The sequence below is a fragment of the Vombatus ursinus genome, unplaced genomic scaffold (assembly GCF_900497805.2).
Source record: "Vombatus ursinus unplaced genomic scaffold, bare-nosed wombat genome assembly UNPS02014810.1, whole genome shotgun sequence".
In the NCBI taxonomy this organism is placed as follows: Eukaryota; Metazoa; Chordata; class Mammalia; order Diprotodontia; family Vombatidae; genus Vombatus; species Vombatus ursinus.
The window spans coordinates 41,067,267-41,088,460 of NW_020954588.1; the positions used below are offsets into that span (position 1 = coordinate 41,067,267).

Genomic DNA, 21,194 nt, shown 5'->3' on the forward strand with positions numbered 1-21,194 from the left:
TTAAATCTCCCTTTATCCCACAAGCCTTGGTGGCTTCACAAGGTCCTGGACAGTGGATTTTTTTAATTCACACAATCACATCAACTCCAAATCTTCTCTTTATAAAGAGATTTAGGAGCATCTATATTTAGGGACAGAACTGCCAAGTCAGGTTAAAACTGACTCTAACTTGGGCGTATGCAGACATAATATATACCTGCATGAATCATAAATTCATAGTTCCTCATATTAGCGTTAAAATCCAATTAGTCTACTACAACTCTATGGAAGGAAGAAAGGAAGTAAGAGAAGGGAAGGAGAGAGGGAGAAAGAGGAGAAAAAGAGAAAGGAAGAAAAAAAGAAAGAAAGAAAGAAGGAAAGAAAGGAAAGAAAGAAAGAAGGAAAGAAAGAAAAAGGAAGAAAAAGAGACAAAGAGAGAGGGTAAAAAAGAGAGAAGGAATGGAAGAAGGAAGGAAGGAAATGAAGGAGAGAGGCAGAAACAGAGAAAAAGGAGAAAAAAGAGAGAAGGGAAAAAGGAAGAGAGAAAGAAAGAAAGAAAAACAGGAAGAAAGGAAGGAAGAAAGAAAAGAAGGGAGAAAGGAAGGAAGGAAGGAAAGAAAGAAGGAAGGAGGGAGAGAGGAAGTGAGGAAAGAAGGAAGGAAGGAAGGGAGAGAGGGAGGGAGGGAGGAAGCTGTTCTTTCCCTTGGGTCCTCATTCACTACCAAGTGAAATACAAACTCATAATAATGTGGGCTTACATTGCTGTGACCACAAGGCATGATGACAAAGTGTTTAGACTTATAATTAGACAACCTGTTCTGGAATCTGCGTTGCAACACCTTAGCCTTTGAATACCATTTAACCTCTGGGGCCTTAGTTTCCTCATCTGTAAAATGAGAGCAGGGTTGGACAGGATGATGGCTAGGGCCCTTTGCACCTCTAAGTTTACAATCCTATGAGTCTGTCCTCTTGCCCCTGCCATTGGTACCAGCTTCCTAGTCCCTGCCTGGGAATCAAAGCCCTTTTCTGACCATTACTAACTGTGTGACTTTGAACCACTTAACCTTTCTGAGGCTCAGTATTATCATCTGTAAAATGGGAGTAAAAATAATGTCTATAGAGCCTATTTCACTGGGTTGAATGAGATAAGGGAGGTGAGGTATTCTGAAAACCTTCCAATGCTCTGTAAATGGGAGCTCTTACCGTTTCCCACCCCCTGGGGATGACACCAGCCAATGAGGTGGTTAGTTCCCCATGCTACCTCAATTTTACTTAGCTCATTGACTTTCCACCTACTTCCCCAAAAGCCTAGACTCAGAAAGGTCAGCCAGGCTGGCTTTTCAAACTCTTTTCATTAATACTGGAGGACTTCTACTGCTAAGTATCAGAGAAACTTGCCTGAGTGGGGAAATGTTCAGCTGGTGACCCATGGGCATTTGATTACAATTTCACAGCCCATCTAGTCACCTTATAACCACGGAAGAAAGAAGACTCCTTTTTGGCCGTCTCTTGCCTGTGTAATGGGATGAACCTCATTTTGAAGATTGCTGGAGAGCACTTTTCATTAGGTTTTATGGGGCCTCATTTTCAAATTTGTGGCATTAGGCGATTTGCAACTGAACCAGAGATTCTCTGCATTCAGAGGGGCAAGCAGGCACCCGTGAGATAGTGCCTCCTGGCTAGACCTGCAACTGCTCCAACAGGGTCCTCCTTCTAGCCTTTTCTCTTCTAGGGATTCATGAAAAGGAGGTGAGATTGAGTAGTTCTTTCTATGCTTTGGTAAATATCAAAAGTCAGAAGGACACTTGAATGTGAGATCTGATCATTGGGCCTGTTTTTTTGGAATTTTCAGATCCCAGAGCTAAAGCTGGAAAGAATCTCAGAGGTCATCTGGTCCAACCCCCTCATTTACAAATGAGGAAACTGAGGCCCAGGAGAAGTTAAGTGACTTGAGACGTGTCTTGTAAACAGATGTCCCACAGTCTCTGTGGGCTAGAGGCTGGGCTTGCAGTCTGGGATCTCCTCTCGTAGAATGTAGAACAAAATCACAAATGATTCATTCTTTTGTATTTTTATAAAGGGGGTTTTCGAACTGCAATTCAAATCTGTCAGATTTGACAGTTTTAGTAGAAGTAGGGAAACTGTTAAAATCTCAGTATCAAACAAAGTCCATGCCTTGTAATTTGTGTCCTAGACCAAGACCCCCCAACAAGCTGAGTCAGGTCAACAATCATTTATTAAGAGATTACAATGTGCTAGGCACTATGTAAAGCATGGGAACCCTCCCCAAAAAGACCCACTACTATTGAAGACAAGTGTGGCCTTAAGTCTTCAGGAATAATTAAACCTCTCAAAGAATGGCCTTAAAAACCTAGAAACAGCAACTGTCACAGCATTACACAGAGGCAATAGCCCTTAGCAAGGGAAATCCGGGTTGTAGTCCTGGCTCTGACAGTACTAAGCTGTGTGGTCTTGACCAAGTCCCTTATTCACCTGGGCCTCAGTTTCCTCATCAGTAAAATGAACCACTTGGACTATAAGCTCCCTTCCAGCTCTAACAATCCCGAACCTAATCCATTACAACAGTCTACAAACTCTGTAACCTTACTGGTTTCTCCCATGACTATCCAAGGGGCTGGAAGAGAAGCCCAGGAGTGTATCTGACTGCAGCTGAGCTGTTGAGTGTCCAACGCACTCAGTTAGCAAAGCTATTTACTTACATTTCACGAGTATTCACTAACAACCTGGAATGGTCCATTTACAAACACAATCCAATGGCTACCATCTGGATTTGAATAAGGAGTCTATCAATAAACCGATAAAGGAGTCACAATGTTATCATGTTCTTAGCACTGATGAATTCACACATGTTTATGCCATTATTGCAAGGGAAGTCAAACTGTAAGTTTAGACCTGAAAGATACAGCAGTCAAGCTGGTCTAATCCCCTTATTTCCCTGATGCAGAAACTGAGGTCCAGAGAGATGAGCAGGCTTGCCCACAGCTCACACAGGTCCGAAGCGGAAGACCCGAGATGGGAGCCCCCAACCTCTGACTCCACCTCCAGAATTCTTCTCACTCTGCTGTACTGTCTCCCAAGGAATATCCAAGAAGGGAATCAAAACTCTGTCTTCCCAGGCAAGATTTCATTCCAAGACCTTGACCAAGGGCCCAAAACGCACAGCAGTATGGCCGGTGCTACAACTTTCCAGTGACCATCCCATCCAGTGACCATAAGTGAGTCTTAGTCATTTCATCTCCGTTTCCCTCAGTTTCCTCATATATAAAAACAGGAAAGATAATAGCACCTACTTCTCAAGGTTGTTTTGAGGATCAAATGAGATAATATTTATAAAGTTCTTCAAAAACCTTAAAGTACTATGTAACTGCCAGCTATAATTATTATTATCACCATCACCATTATTATTTTATTATTGTTATAGGCAGTTGGTGGTACACTGGATAAAGTGCTCAGCCTGGAGACAGAAGACTGAGTTCAGATTTGGCCTCAGACATTTATTAGCTGTGTGATCCTTGGCAAGTCATTTAACCTCTGTCTGCCTCAGTTTCCTCAAATGTAAAATGAGGATATTAATAGCCCACATAGCACAGTCATTGTGAGGTTCAAATGAGATATTTGTAAGAGCACTTAGCATAGCAGATGACACATAGCAGGCCAATATAGAAATGCTTTTCCTCTCCTATTATTAATATTATCTTTTTAATTATTATTATCATTATCATTATTATTATTATAATTTCTGGTTCAACCTCATTTCCATCTCACAGGAGCACCAGCACATTGAAAGGAGGGAAAGGAATAACTACTCCACTGAGAGACAGGACTGGCCCCAGGTAAATTAAACTTTGGCAGTCAGTGAGGAAGCATTTATTAAGTATCTCCTACGTTCCAGGCACTGTGCAAAGCAATGAAGTTACAAAGAAAGGCAAAAGACAGTGCTTGCTTGCAAGGTGCACCTAGGTCAGATTTCTAGCTCTGCCACTCACTGTTCAGCCTTTGGGCACATCACCTTTCAGGGCCTCAGTTTCTTCACCTGTAAAATAAAGATGTTGGACTGCATGATCTGTAGACCAAAGGATCCTTTCTATCTTTGAAAGTCAACAATTCTAGAAAAGTCATTTTGTTATCCCTAGATCTTCTACTTCTACTCCTTTTTATTCCTCTGATGGCCGTTACTCTTTATCACTCCTCATTTGCCACATTGTCCTTAGCCTACTTAAACTGAGGTTGGGTATCTCTCAGCTAAGTGGTCATGGCCATCCAGGGTCTTCACGTTCCCTAACTTCCCAGGCCTTTGTTCTCCTTAGGCCTGTCCTCCAGGTCTGTAGGCCAATCCCTCCCTTCTTTCCCCCATCAAAACTTATGATTTTATGCCTCATTCCCATAGGATGATGAGCCAGTTAATCTGGTAAATTGATTCAAACTAATGTGTCAGTGGCTGAATATCATTCTTCCAAGATAGGTTTAACCAGGTTCTCCTGGAGGCATAGTACTGTAACACAAAGGGAGAACTCTCTTAGCTGGGAATTCCTAGGGCTGTGACAAGGCAGGTACATATGTGGGTCTGTGATTTCCTTGGTGTAGGGTCACACAGCCAAGGAAGCTCCCCGAGCCAGGGCAGGTTAGCTCCTTCTCTTAGAACATTGATCACATGAGGTAAGTGACTTGGTGAGGGTCATTCAGTCATATGTGCCAAAGATGCTCTCCCTTTCCTATCACCCTTCCCCAAAGAGCCCATTGTGGGAGCCAGGGAGACCTGGGTTCGAGAGCTTCCTTTCACACATAGAGGTTCTGTGACCCTCTGCAAGTTACTTACCCTCTTGCAATCTAGGCTATTTTTAAGACTATACATAGCAAAGAAGGAGCTGCTCTACATTGTTCACTCAGTCAATAAATGTTTGTTAAGCATCTACTATGTTCCAGGCACAGTGCTAAGCATTGGTAGAGGGCTTGTCATTATCCAAGAGTTCCCTATACCAGTCAAATCACAATTCTAGTCTTTCTTCCTTTATTACCTTTCCTTTTCTTGCTTCCTAGCCTTTCTTTCCTTTTCTTTGTTTCTATTGCTATTTATCCAGATGTAAGAAAAGACTTAGGGTGGGTATTATAGTTGTCTTCAAGTATCTCACTCAGTCAACAAACATCTATTAAGCACCTACTCTGTGTCAGGTACTATGTTAATAGTTGAGGATACAAAGAAAGGGGGGAAATCAGTTCCTGCCCCCAAGGAGCTCACAGTCTGATAGGGAAGACACATGCAAGCAACTATATGTGATGATACTGATACCTAAACCAGGAAGAGTAAAAACAGAGAAAGAAAATTATAGACCAATTCCATTAATCTACATGGATGCAAAAATCCTAAATAAAATACCAGCTAAAAGATTACAACAACATATTAGAAAAAACATACATTATGATCAAGTGGGATTTATACCAAGAATTCAGGGATGGTTTAAAAAGTAAAAACGATTAACATGATTGATTAAATCAATAATAAAAGTTTTTAAAAATCATATGATTACATTCATAGATATAGAAAAAGCTCTTGATAAAGTTCAACACTCATTTCCATTAAAAACACTTGAAAGTATTGGTATAAGTGGATTTTTCCTTAAATTGATAAAAAGCATTTATGTAAAACCATCAACAAACAAGCTATATACAAGATAAATTAGAAATAATCAGAGCTGATGGGTTCAAAAGGAACTTGCCCTGCTTGACCCCAAAGGACGTAACTGGGAACAGTTGTTAGACATTGAAAAGGGGAGAATTTATGCTTGATTTAAGGGGAAAGTCCCAAAGGATGGGGATTATCCCAAAGTGGAAAAGGTTGTCTTCACAGAATAAGGGTTCCCCCACCCTGGAGGTCTTCAAGCAAAGGCTAAGTGATGTGTGGTATGGAGAGGATCCTATCCAAGGTATGGGTAGGCCTAGCTGACCTTTCGAGTCCCTTGCAACTCAAAGATTCTGTAATTCTGTCATACACAGAAGATGAAGACCTAAAGAAGCATAGTAGAGATAGCAATCCTGGCTTGTATTTATAAGGTCTTTTTAAGGTTTACAAAACACTTCACAAATATTACTTCATTTCATCCTCACAGCAACCATGGGAAATAGGTGTTGTTATTAACCCCATTTTATGCATGAGGAAACCAAGGCAGACAGAGGTTGACTTGTCCAGGGCCACACAGATGTGAACTGTCTGAGGCTAGATTAGAGATAATCCAATCTGACCTTTTTATTTTAAAAATTAGGTCAAGATATTCTTTATGGAAGGCTTTTTAATCACCCCTCAAATAACAATGTGTAGGCGGCTGCCTACTAAACCATGTTTATCGATTTACTGACTGGGACTTTAGAAACAGGCCTGACAGGTCTGGTAGGATCTATTCCCCCCTCCCCTCCACTTTGTCTCAGGACGTGCTGGACAAGACCTTATCTCAGACTAGAAAGTCTACTCAAGTCCACAAAGGGAAACCAGAAGAACAGAAAACCCAAATCAGGTGACTCATGGGCTTGTTGTCCAGCCCAAAAGAGGATGATGAGAACAATAATAATAATGAGAATGCTCTAAATGTAAAGAGGTTTGTATCCTCTAAAGCATTATCTCAATGTCCATGGTTATTACTCAAATAGGGAAGGGGTCTTTGGGGATCCCGTTAACCATCTGTGAGGAAAATCCTACCAGAGACAATGAGAAGAAATGCCACGCCACGTTGAAAAGCTTCTCTAATGTGCAGACTGGCACCGGAGGGCTGGGTTTCAGACACATGCTCTGTGTCTCTAGATCCAATGTAGTATTTTTAACCTTGACTGAAGTGTTCTCAGTCTGGCTTCATATTAACTTGTAACAGAGATAGAATCATCCTGTTAAAATAGCTATAATATTAGTTACCTCTGGGTGATGCTGTCAGGCTTTATAAAGCACTTTGTAGCTCCCTGGATAAAAACTGAGAAAGGCCTGCAGTGTTATTATTTATTAGCTCGGAGGGCTATTTGGCTAACCCTCCACGTGAACTCACTCTAATAAACTGACTCAAAAGGCCCTATGAGCTATAAATCCATTCTATCACTTTCCTTCAGCAACGATGAGGGAACAAGATGACCATTTGCCATTAGAACCTTAAAGAGGATCCCATATTCAGGCCCACAGCAGTGGGAAGAGTGGGGGTGGGGGGGTGGGGAGGCATTCATTGGAGCCAGTCTGGACTCATGGTCAGATTCCAGTGGTCAGCTTCTAGTCCCATGTCCTGGCAGAGTTGTCTGGTTTCAATCTAAACAGGACAGTTTCAATTTAATGAGCATATATGAAAAAGTTTGCTTTTTTTTGTGCCAGGTACAAAGACTATGAACACAATGAGGGAAACAGCCCCAACCTCAAAGATTATACGTTTTACTGGGAAGAAATGTGTGTGCAGATATGTAAATACAAACCACATGCACAAATACAAATTAAGGGAGGAGGGCAGACACTGATAAACAGCAGGGGAAACCAAGGAAGGCCACTCATAGGAGATGGAACCTGAAGGGAGCTTGTTGTTTAGACAAGATGTCAAGGTGTCAATCAGGACAAGTGCAAGGAGTCTAACCCAGGCTTTGGTCATCACACTGTGTGTTGAACTTAGTGTCTAAAAATCTGGATTCTAATCCTGATTCTGACACTTGCTGTGTGACCATGGGTAATTCACTGACCCTCTGTGAGACCTGGTTTCCTCAACTATAAAAGAAAAAGGTTGAACGAGATGGTCTCTAACATTTCTTCTAGCTCTCAGGCTATGATCCTATGATTTACTTCTGGACAGATATTTTGGAGAATAGGTGCAATGTTACATCCCTTAAAAAAACAACAACAGAGGTTAAGTAACTTGCCCAAGGTCACACAGTTAGTAAGAGTCTGAGACCAGATTTGAACTCAGGTCTTCTTGACTTCAGTCCCAGCGCTCTATCCACTGCACCACCTACCAGCCTTTACAATTTACAAAATTATTTGTGAAGTAGATGTTTTCATTCCCATTTTGCAGCTAAAGAAATTGAGGCTCAGAATTTCAGGCCAGGCTTCCTTGTTTGTCTTCTCACTTGCTGATTAAAATGTAAACATTCAAAGAGAGGTCCTCATATTTATTAAGCCATTTCCACATTAATGTGATTGAGTTTATTAGCTCCTCCCCTGGAGATGACCTCATGGATAGAAAGTTGGCCTGGGTCTCAGAATCAAGATGACCTAGATTCAGATCCTTCTGACACTTTATGGTTCTCTGACCTTGGGCAAGTAACTTATCTCTCAGACCCTCAGGCAACTCTCTCTGAGACTAAAAATTTCAGGATAGGTGCCCATCAGCCTTAGGAGACCTCTGGAGCTCTGGTACTAACCTGGACAGGACTGGCGGCTGAAGGGTTTGAGGACACGTTCTGTTGCCGTACCTTCTGATTAGACTCAACTAGACAGAACGTAAATCAATCATAGTCTCTTTGGGTTATGAGGAAATTAATCTCTTTGTATGTCTTGTGATTGACAGCTTCCCTATCACCTTCATCACAGGTATAGGGAGACCCGATTTCAGACATAGTCTCAAAAACTTTCTATTTCTGTAACCTAGGATAAGTCACTTAACCACTGTTTACTTCAGTTTCCTCATCATAAAAGTGAGGATAATAATAGCACCTACCTTCCAGGGAGAGTTGCTATGAAGATAAATATTTGCAAAATGTTTTACAAACCCAAAAGCAGTTTATAAACACTAGCAATTTCATCATCATCATCATCATCATCATCATCATCATCATCATCTTTATTCTTCAGATGTGTACATGCTGACACCTTTCCAGGACTTTTTGGGGCTGTGATACTTTTGCTGGACATGAGTAATCTAATAGTTAACTGAGCCTCCTTAAGAGTTTTAAGGAAAGAAATTAACCGGGGGGGGGGAGTGGAGTACAAGTGACCTTATTAACCATTTTTTCCTTTCTTTTGGAAAAGCAAATTATTCACCTTCAAAGGAATACAAGTAGAGAGTCAAAAGTTTAAAGTTTTGATGATTTTGAGACTAATCTTCTTAAGTGACATCTTCCAATTTACAGTGAGTTTTCTAAAATTTAAGAACCAAAGTTGGCCTGAGAGAGCTTATATGGCAAGATGTTCTCATTAATAACACAGGAGGAAACCCAGATTTAGACAGAACAAGGTACCTGATCACAGACAGTTGGGCCAGCTCGGGACAGCAATGACAAGGACTTAGATATTCTGGCCCACCATCCTCTGCTCTCTCCACTATCCTCCCAACAAAAACTTTGTTATATTAACATGTGTATGTTAACACATAGAACCAGATAAATGCCATTCTAAATCCCATACCCCGCAGTTCATATGAGTAAAAGCATGATCATGGCTCTTATTCTATTTTTATTTGTGTGATATTAACAGGAAACATGGAGGCAGTCCTTGTATAGAGGAGAAAGAGCTGGCCTGGGAGTTAGGAAGACCCAGGTTCAAGTCTGGCCTCTGACATATGCTGTCTGTGTGAGATAGGGCAAGTCACTGAACCTCTTGGTGAACCCAGGTAATTCAATATCACTAGGAATTGAAGAGCAGGGACAGATCTGTATTGGCAGAGACTTTCCTCATTGAGAATTCCCAACACCAATGAATCACATCAAAAAAGGCAATATAAAAGTTAGGGGACACATAGGTCACTGGACTTAGAGTCATAAGACCTGGTCTTGAAGGCTCTCTCTCACATTGACTGGGTAATTTTGTGCAAATCACTTAATCTCTCTGAGTCTTGGTTTCCTCATCTGTAAAATGGGGCTAATAATTTTTGTATGACATACCTCAAAGGGTCATTTCAAGGAAAGCGTTTTGAAACTGAAAAAGTCATGTAAATGCATTATTACTTTGTGCCATGTCTTATCTTCCCTATTAGATTATAAGTTCCTTGAGAGCGAGAGACTATGGATGCATGGCATAATATACATGATACAATGTATCATACACACAATATATGTATATATAATTGTAATTAATACACATGATATAATCATTGCATCTTGCCCAAGTACTCAGCTGAATACACTACACATAGTGGGTGTTTAACCAATGTCAGGTGGCATGTAACAGATTAGGAGGGAGGTACTAGTCCCAGCCCCCAATACCAGTAGAATGAAGTCACATTTTCAAGAAGTGTTCTGTGTGATGGGATGTGTCTGCCTTCAGCAACATTATCTAAACTTGTTTTCTTCTCATCTCATAACGTTGACAGAATGACAAAAAAGTCCTACTTTGATGACCAGCCAGACATCCTGCCCCTTTCCTCAATTCCCACATCAGTTTAAGGACAAAATCGTTATGCTAGTTTACAACTCCTAGGAGATATTAAGGTGTAAAAAATTGGCCGCTCTTTCAGAAAGTGCATCTTGCTAGATGGAAAGCATCTTTTCAAGAAAAGCAGGAGGATTGCTCTGCAGAGGAGTTTGGGATTAAGTAGGACAATCACAGCCACCTCTTTTCCCATGGCATTTGTAGGGCTGAGAGAGCAAAAACTTTTATGTTGCTAGAAAGAGAAGACTCTAAGATCAGGATTGTGTGGGGTTGTTGACTTATGCTTGACTGTAGCTCCTCTATACTGATTTCCAGTCCTCAAGCAAAGATACCAAAGAATTTTCATGCATAAATTTAGGAATGTTTGAGTCATCTGCAGTCCCTTGAAACATCTGGCTGCCTTACATTAAAGGAACCCCATGGGTAGCAAGATGGCCAGCCACCTGGTTTAGCCCATTCATTTCAAAGATAAGTTCAGTTCTGACAAGTTTCAAGTTGAAATGGGTCTTCTCAGAATGACCTAGAGCAATCAGTCACTGGAAACTCCAGTCCCAATGGATCCAGCCCTGACTTGTACTTTCTGGTATAGATCTATGATGCCACTGGTGATGGGAATTCTCAGTGAGGAGATTTCCTCTACCTCTATAAATGTATGTCAATAATCTGTAACTTATGGTCCTGGTCACCTGGGGCATCAAGAGATTAAGTGACTTGGCCATAGTCACACAGCTAGGTGTGGCAATGGATAGAGTATTGGACTTGGAGCCAGAAAGACATGAGTTCAAATTCTCCCTCTGACACTCAGTAACTATATGGCTTTGCAAATCATTTAACCTGCCTCAATCTAAGTTTCCTCATCTCTAAAAGAGGCTAATAATAGAACCTCCCTCCCAGGGGTATTGTAAGAATCAAATGAGATCACATATATAAATTCTTTCAATAAACATTCCATAAGCACCTGCTGTATACTAGGCACTGTGTTAAGTGCTGGGGAAACAAAAAGAGGCAAAAACAATAGTCCCAATTCTCAAGGAGCTTACAATATATATAAAATATTTGTAAGCCTTAAAGCACTATATAACTGCTATTATTATGATAATAAGTGCTAGATATTATTATTGTGTGTCAGAGGTGGCACTTAAGTCTTGGTTTTCTAATTCTGATTTGGTTAGTTCTCTGTGCAGTACACCATGGTGATATGAGAGCAATCTGCCCACAATATCTGTTACCCCATAATTGTCATGGTTGATTGGGATTATGGACCTAGTGGGAGGTGGGGTGGTGAGGGGCAAGAGAGGGTTGTCTCTTCCTCCCAATCAACTCCATGTGCTGTAATGGAAGCTGCAATAGATGGAAGAAAATTACTTTCCTTGATAGAGGTCTATCAATCATTGGTCAAGGGTAACAGCCCACTCCTGTTAGAACAAACTCCCACAGAATTTGTCTTAGGAGATGAAATTGTTTCCAAGTTTCCCTGACCTCTACCTTCCCTCTCATGTACTCCCCCAGGATTCAGGTTTTTTTGAATGGGCCCAGGCAGACTCTTCTTTTAATGCTTGAAGGGTCTGGGCCTTTGCTAGCAAGGATATTTTCAATATTTATGAAGCTCATGACAAGGTTAAGTGTGTTACTCATGGTCACATAACTAGCAAGAGCCCAGACCCAATTCTCACCTAACTCCAAATGTGGCATGCTTTCCATTACATCTATCAGACAAAACGTATTGAGTATCTACTATATGTAAAGTACTATTCCAGGCATGAAGTTAAAGGGAACATATACATACATGTATGTGTGTATATAGAAAGATATGTTATGTGTATACTAATATACATCTACATATATGTAAATATACATGTTAGTTTCCCCACCATCCATTCACCGATAAGCATTTATTTTTAATCAACAGGCATTTATAAAGCACCTATTATGGGTTAGATTCTGGGGATCCAAGGAGAAAACCCAAGCAATCCCTGACCTCAAAGATCTTACATTCTTAACAACATGTGTATAGATAAGTACATATAAGTAGACAGATACAGAGCAATTTTAAGGACAAGGCCCTAGCAACTGGGGGAGCAGAGAAGAGCTTCACATAGGTGGCAGCAGTTAAATTAGACCTTGAAGAAGCAAAGTCTTCTGAGGGGGGAGGTGAAGAGACATAGAATACAGCCCTGTTCTCCACCAATAGCACTTTGCGCGTAGAAGGTGTTTAAGAAACTTTGTGAAATTGAATTTAGTTCCAGTAAGCTCCTTGAAGGCAGGAATTAATTTTTTTTTCTGTCATCTCGTTTCTACTACCTAGCATAATGCCTGGCACATAGAAAATACTTAATAAATGCTTAATTATTGCTTAATTAATTACAAAATATTTGTTGAGTGTGTGACCCCGGATAAGTCATTCAACCTCTCTATGCCTCAGTTTCCTTATCTATAAAATGAATAATGGCCTGTAGGGTTTCCTTCTAGCCCTATTTTGTGCATTCAGTCATGTCCAACTCTTTGTGACCCCATGGACCAAAATGTCCAGGGGGTTTTCTTTGCCAAGATTTGGAGTGTTTGCCATTTCCTTCTCCGGTGGATCGAGGCAAACAGAGGGTAAGTGACTTGCCCAGAGTCACACAGCTAGTAAGTGTCTGAGACCAGATTTGAACTCAGGTCTTCCTAACTCCAGGCCCAGCACTGTTTTCACTAAGCCACATAGCTTTCTCCTCCTTCTAGCCCTAAATCTATAATATCATAACTGAGGTGTTTAATGAGTTCTCATTAAAGGAATTGAATTAAAATGAGTTTAATTTATCTATATTTTAAAGCAGCATTTAGAAAGGAGAAAGTTCAAGGATTTTAAAATCAACAAACAAAAGATACTCCTCTCCCTCACAAAAAAGCACCAGTAAGCAGGGTCAACAAATAGTCACCTCAATGCCTCATAGCTTTCCGTTACCTCATTTTTGCCAGTGTAAACCAGAATGAAGATGAAACCACACAAAATGCAAAGCAGCCAAGAATTTGCATATATGAATTTTTTTCATCAATATGTGTGTGTATATGCATATCCATACCTACGTTACACATACATGGATATATAAACAGTCTATATGTACATAAACTTGGTAGCCTGGCAAGATAAAAAGATAGTTTGGTGAATCTTAGGATGTTCTGAATATGCCAATTCTACTTTTGATCTTGAGGAAAGGTTTCCCTAAACTGATTGCCATTTATTTGGTTTCTTCAGCAAGTGACCAGAACAAGGAAGTGCCAATCAAATCTGCATTGCCTTGATGTTCTGATATCCAAAGTGCCATGTTCTTGTTGTTCAGTCATTTTTCTGGTTGTATCCAGCTCTTTGTGACCCCATTTGGGGTTTTCTTGGCAAGGATACTAGAGTGGTTTGCCATTTTCTTCTCCAGCTCATTTTACAAATAGAGAAACTGAGGCAGATAGGGTTAAGTGACTTGTCCTGGTCACATAGGTAGTAATTGTATGAGGCCATATTTGAACTCAGGAAGAGTTGGTGATTCCAAGCCCAGTGCTCTATCCACTGGGCTATTTAGCTGTCTGTAAGTACCACAAGCATATAATAAACCATGAACCCAAGCTCATATATACATATATATATATATATTCCTGTATCTTGGTTTCACCTTTCTGCTTAAAACCCTCTTACATGAATGCCACCTAATGGTGTTCTAGTTCATCCATGAAACTCTCTTCACTATTCATTCTAAGACACTGGATTGGAATCAGGTCCCCAAAATGTAAAGAGTAGGAGAAAGAATGAAGCTTCATTATCTCTTACTTGGATGTTCAGGCAAGACTGGTATCTCTCCTAACAGCCATGTGCTTATTTCTGCAAATCATTGGGCTGCCTGTGCCCAAGGTCCCCCCCTCTCCAAGTCCTCCTTCATAGGGCCACCATTTTTCCTCCTAAGACACTTGTCTAACCATGATTTTGCTGATATAGGAAATTCCCAAGGGAAAAACTCCCTCTGCCAATGAAGAAGCATGTCTAGCTTTAGAAAGCTGTCCAGAACCCTGAGAGGTGAAACAACTTGCATAGGATTTCAAAGCCAGTGTGTGTCAAAGGTGAGACTTGACCAGCCAGGTGACTGAGAGCCAATCCCTTACCCACTCTGAGCCTCAGGCAGCTCTCTTGGATGTATCACTTGAATTGTAGATGGAGTGCAATCCTGATCCTTCTTGTAACTAGCACAGGGAGAGGTGTATTCTAGATAGCTCAATGGGGAATGGTACTAGATCCATGATTACATGGTTTAGGGGATTCTCCAATGAGGAAACCCCTTCTACCTGGGCAAGTCAAGTCAGCATCATCTCTGAACCCTCCAGTCTCAGGGAACTGTCCACATCCTCGAAACAGCATGGAGAAAATGCTAGGCTTGCCCAGGGTCAAATAGCCAATGTGTGTCAAAGGTGAGACTTGAACCTAGATCTTCCTGGCTCTGAGGCCAGCTGTATCTAGGATGCCTCACTGCCTCTCAGTGGCTCAAACTGACTTCAAAGCCAATAGTTATTATACATCTATGTGTACCAGGCACAGTGCTAGCTCCAAACACAGACTACAATTTAGAAAGCCCTTGTCCTTAAGAAACTCACCTTCTCCTGAGGAACAAAGCATGTGCATAGATAAAGAAATAGAAGAAAATCTGAAGAGGATGAAATCTCTAGCAAGTGGAATTGGGAGAGGGAGGGAAGGCATTACCTGAGCTAAGCTTTGAATAAATAAAGCTAAAGAGTCTAAAAGATAAAAATGAGGAGGTACAGAATTCCAGGTATGGGGGTGGCCTGTGTGGATGCCCTGAAAGGAAGGGAGATTTTATGTTGAACTCAGGGAAGATGTTAGAGGGAAAAGAGATCTCATAAATGGGAGTTGTCCAAAATAAGGCTAGGTGGGCAGGTTGGAGCCAGATTGTAGAAGTACTCAAATATTAGGCTGAGGAGTTTTTATTTTATCCAAGAGGCACTGGGAGTCACTGATGATTTCTGAGTAGTGGATGATGCGGTTAGATCTGAGCCCTGGGAAGTTTACTTGGGGATATTAGATTGGAGGAGAGAGAGACTTGAGGCAGGAAGCCTAATTAGGGGGCCGATGCCACAGTTGAGGTATGAGGTGATCTAGTAGGGTGGTGGCCTTCAAGTAGAGAGATGGGAGCAGAAAGGCCTTCTTCTGCAGGAAAGAAACAAAATGGACAAGACTACAGATGAAAGCATCCTCTGCACCGAGTTATTGCTAGGAGCTTATTTTGTCTTTAATGAGGTCAAACAAGCTCTGTTGCTAAGGGCAGTCATCAGGATCTCACAAATATTCTCCATCTAGTGAGCTTTCTGCTGCCATGGTAGTCATTGTAATGAGATTAGTCCTACTAAATATTTCCTTAAATAGGAACGTGATATTTATAGCAGCTCAGCTGGACTTTAGTGGTAGACTAGTTCAATGACTACATTTTACACATGAGAAAGCTGACACATGAGACGGGGTAAAGCCTTGGGTCTGGGATTCTCCCATGTCCTTTCCCTATGCCAATCTTGGGAACTGGCAGAGACAAATAATTCTCTGAGCTCTTACGGGAAACTGGTAGAGAATTAGTGTTTCCATGGAAGAATTAGACTTTTATACAAATGCCTCTAACCTCCACAGAGGAAGACAAAAAGATCGATTTTATTTCTTGCTTTATCAATTATAAAAATGAAACAGCAGCTCACCCCTTCAGGTTGTGTTTGTGTGTGTGTGTGTGTGTGTGTGCATGCATGCGTGCACGCATGGAGATCCATTTTCTTCTAGCCTGTGTAATACTTAATAGGAAGAACAATCAACCTTCTTTCTCTCCTTCTGTCACCTGAGCAGTATTGTATCACAGAAACTAGGATAACAGCCCCAGGTGTGTAGGGAGAATGGGCCGTCACTCACAGCAAGTAGCAATTATACCATGTGGGGAAAATGCTGGAGCATTTGGGCCACATCTTACAGAATATTTTTGAAAGCCTATAGATTTTGCCAAGATGAAAAGGAGTAGCAAGAAGACTTTGAAACTGAAGCAAAAAGTTAAAATATTTTGTCTATGAGTTGGCCAAGAATATGATTTTTTCACCCTTCTGAATTTGGCTGATTGCTAAGCGAGCAGTTCAAAAGAAGAAAAAGGAAATGAGGCTCTCAAGAGATACGCAGAAAAATAGGGAAAGTCTCTAAATACAGCGGTGCCAAAGAGGGTGACTAGAGAAAACATCACACCTTTATTAGGTACAAAACCAAGGCTAATATTAGATGGCACCGAAAAGACGAATGATTTCAACGAGCTTTTTCAGATGCTCAGTCTTTGCAGAGGCAGCTAAGGGGAAATCTGTCATCAGCACAAGGTTAGTAGAAGCTCTCTGCCATGGTGGATCATCACACACACAGGGCCGCTGTCTCTCGCCCAGATGAGTAATGGACCACAGCAGGTCGTACAGACCAGCCCTTGATGCTCAGGACCATCTGCTTCTGCCAGGGTCAGTCGGCTTCTCCCTATACTATCTAAAAACCCCTTAATTGGATATTCCAAAATCAAGCTAAAATATGGCAAGACAGAGAGAAAGAACTGAAAGTGGAGGGCAGCAAAAAAACAGGGGTATCATTTTTTAAGAAAAAAGAACGTTGAACAGGAAGTCAGGAGACTTGGCTTTGCATAGCTGTTCCACTACTGCACGTGGGTGACCTCCATAAGTCATCTGGATGGAGTGATGGTAAAAGGGCTGAGTGTGAAACCACGCAAGGCCTCAGATCTGCCACCTACCACTTATGTCATCGTGGGCAAGTGCCTTAACTGTGCTGGTTCTCACTTTCTTCATCTATAAAATGTGGGGTTGGAATAGATTACCTCCAAGGTCCCCTCTAAATCTGTTATACTATGACCTTTCTGGATTTCATTTTTCTCATCCATAAAATTAGGTGGTTGGACTTTTGGACAGACACAGATTTTTTTTAAATCAGAGGGATAAATCCATTTTATTTATTTTTGCTCTGAACCCCAAAGGTTCAGAATCTGAAGGAAATTAAACCAAAGCTAAAAATTATTTAAAAATTGAACAGATGACAATAGTAGAACTATACTTCAGGCTAATGATATTCACTGTTTTTAGACCCTATGCTATGATTTTATGTGAGCGCAAGAATGCTGGTGTGACCCACAGTTCTCCCCATTCAGGGCATACCCTCCTAGCCTTCTGCATTCACCACCAGGTTGCTCTCCTCAGAACCTCTCCATCATGTCCCCATTTCTTCTCCCCTCTCACTTTCACCTTCCCTTCCTGTGTTATCTTCTTTTAGAACGTAACCTCCTTGAGGGGGAGAAGTCATCTTTCTCTTTTATACTTGTAGTCCCAGTATTTAGCACAGCATCTGACCCATAGTAGACATTTAATGTTTGTTGATTATTGACTGATTGATTGACTGATCTTCTCCTCCAAATAATCTGCTCTAGTTCCTGACTCCAGAACTCATCCTATGTTCCCCTAGATTTCATTCGAAGTCTTGACTGTGGCTCCCCCAGTTTTCCACTGCAGCCCAGAGGCTTGGAACCAGACCCAACGGAAGGCAGCCATGTGCTACATACAGGCAAGGATTAAACATTGTGCTCCCCTTCTCAACCTCACAGCCCCTCAGTATGTGAACAATGCGGTGCCTGTGGATTACTGCTCAGCAAAAGCTTTCAGCTTTCCTCAGAGACACAGCTACATCTAGGAGGCCATTGCAGGAGTTAAAACATTCTCTAAAGGCCAGTCACTATTATTATTACCTTATTGGTCTGGCCCTGTGCCTCCTGTGGTATCAGGAGCTGCCTAGAGAGGAAATGGCCTCTACCAACATATATCAGGACCTCAGGATCTAAAATCCAGAGACAGAAGAGACTCCAGAGGCCATCTGGTCGAGCCCTCTCATTTTACAGAAGAAACTGAGGTCAATGGAGCTTAACTTGCCCAAAGTTTCATGGGGAGTAAGCATCAAAGGCAGGATTTGAACCCAGGTCTTTTGGCTCTAGAGTCAGTGTTCTTTCCATTGTGTCACACAGCCTATGGCCTTGGAAGTGTTGTCTAGGTCCCTGAGAAGTTAAAGGACTTGTCCACAGTCATACAGCCAGTGTGTCAAAGGCAGCCCTTGAAAACCTGCGTAGCCTGTGTGACTCCAAACCAAGTTGTCTGTCTACCTTCCCATGCTATCCATCATCATCATCATCATCATCATCATCATCATCTGCTTTATCATAATTATTATTATGACCCCAGAATAAGCGCCTACATGCTAAAGAGTACAGGATTGCTTGGCATTACGCGTGGCCTTTTAGGGAGTCACCTTAAAAAGCAGCCCTTACGGCTGCCCTCGTGGCCCCTGAACCAGGATCAATGAAGATAAGTTGCAAAGATGAAAATTTAGCATGAATGTAAGGGAAAAACTTCCTAATGATTCAAGGAGTCCAAAAGGGAAGTGAGAAGCTCCCTTCCTGAACATCTTCAAGGAAAGGCTGGGTCATCCCTCGCCCATGATGTTAATCTTGGGTTATGGGCATTTTGGAGAGAGATTCTTTGCCTGCTTCTGACCAACCACGTGTGTGGTTCTTCACACACACGCGGTTGGTTGGGACTTGGTGCTTTGGTGCTTTGGTATGACATGGCCAACCCTGGGTAGCCTCTTGGTCTTCCCCCTGCCCCATGACAGTGGCAAGGGTAAGGTGTTAGGGAAAATAAAGAGAGTTTCCTTCTGTTTCTGTCTCTTCCTTCTAGTCTCCCTTCTCTCTTAGCCTCTGGGTGCCTTTTCCATCTTGTGTGAATAGGTCACCATCATTGTTCTCAAGATGGACATGGCCAGACTTAACACTTGACCTGATGGACCTAAGACCTGTCTTACCTTCATGGTCACCTTTAAGCTTGGACATGTCCATCTTGAGAACAATGATGGCGACTTATTCACAAAAGGAAATATGAGATGGAAAAGGCCCCCCGACTGGAGTCAGAGGATCTGAGCTCAAATCCTACCTTTGACACTTCATACTTAGTCGGTAAGTCACCTCATCTCTCTGGACCTTAGTTTGCTTATTTGTAAACAAAGATCTGTGGTTTTATAAACCCAATTTGCTTATTTGTAAACAAAGATCTATGAGTTTATAAACTCACTATTCTTGACCCAAATGGCTTTTGGTCTTAAGGTTGATGATCAGTGCCCTGTCTATTTGGCAGAGAGGGCAAGGCAGCATGACCAGGTACCATGCTCTTATCAGAGCAATTTTGACTCATTTCAGAAGTGAAGAAGCAAGTGCTAAAGTTTTCTAATGAACCCAGAAGCCATTTTTCTAAAACACCAAATCATTCTTCTGGTATGGCCTCAACTCCAAGGACCATGTTTTTCCCCTCCAAAATAAATTATGCTAATGCTACTGTCTGAAGCAGTCAGATTGGCAACGCCATCTGAGAGAGTGGCTGGGGGAACATGGCCCAGAGGCTGATGGTTCACTTGACCCACATTGAAAATTGCAGATTTGGAGGCAAAGCTGTTGCTGATGATTTCCTGGCCAAATAAGTGTGAGGAGGAGTGAGAGAAAGAGGACAGAATCTGTGTAGGCTGTTCCTGTCTGGAGAGAGACTACTAAAGAGTGAGCTCATTTCTTACATGCTTAAAGACATTTAAAAGGAAGGTAGCGGTGATTGAGTGGGGCAGTGTGTGTGTATGTGTGTGTGTGTGTGTGTGTGTGTGCAGGTGAACACATGCACACGTGTGTACGTGTGTGTGTTGTTTTTTTAACACTGAAAATGATTGCCTAGCAATTTGTCCTTACATTGCATGATGCCATTATGATTTCTACCTGCTGCAGATAAACACCAATATAACAATTTCTTTGGAAATGAAAGAAATAACAAAATGAAGTTTTTCCTCAGTATGAATTCACACCAGACTTCTAAGATGAGGACTACCAAAGATACATATGCACTTATTAAAAGAAAATATATCTCTGTATTCACATATACCCATATGTATATGCATATGTGTATATATGTGTATATATATATTATATATTATACACACATATATGTACCTATATAAATATGTGTATATATACATATACACCGGCTCCTATGATGGTGTTCTATCACAAATGTGTTGAATTTCAAGTATCAATCCAGTCGATTGACCATAAGTCAACAAGGGAAAGCAGCCCCTGCATGGTACATCTGAGAGACATGACAAAAATGGCGTGTACTCAGAAATGCTTCCCCCACTGACCTGCCACTGAACCAGAAATCAGCAGCATTTAAGACATTCAGGCTCCCGGAGGCCCTGTTGAAAGATTGTTCCTGGAAGAGGTAAAGGAGATAAGCAGCTGGTGACGTTGGGGAGCATCGCATCCTGCGTTTAGGTTTGTCAGTTGGACTTTCAAGAGATTTATTCCTGGCTCAGAAAAACCTCCCTTTGGGTACACTGCCATCAGAAAGCAGTGATTCTTTAGCCATAATTCCATGATTAAAAGAACAGGCTTATGCTATAAGCATGATTGACCTAAAGATATTTGGATATAGCTGTCAATTTTATATATTCACATTATGGATTAAATAGAATCTTGTGGTTTAACTTGGGTACTTCATCATTATGGTGGCATGATGAAGCAGACAAAGAAAAAAAAAGAACTCATGTTTGACCTTAAAGGACCTGTATTTAAGTCCTGCCTTTCCTCCTTAGTAGCTGTGTGACTTTGGCTACCCTCCTTATCCCCTCTGGGCTTTAGTTTCTTCATTTGTAAAATGTGGGGAGGGGAGGAGGAAAGACTAGATGACTATTAATAGGTGACCCCTAACAGTTCTAAATCTAATACCCTATGATGAAATATCAATTCAG

The 21,194-nt window shown here is 41.4% G+C and overlaps 1 protein-coding gene across 1 annotated transcript in view; it reads right to left on the reverse strand.

Annotated features, from left to right (window-relative positions):
• IQCJ (IQ motif containing J) overlaps positions 1–20,707 on the reverse strand; it is a 155,774-nt gene extending 135,067 nt beyond the window's left edge. Inside the window, exon 1 of the mRNA XM_027875785.1 lies at positions 20,586–20,707. Coding sequence (XP_027731586.1) covers positions 20,586–20,707 — 122 coding nt within the window. The remainder of the gene's footprint in view (positions 1–20,585) is intronic.
• Between the last annotated feature and the right edge of the window lie 487 nt (positions 20,708–21,194).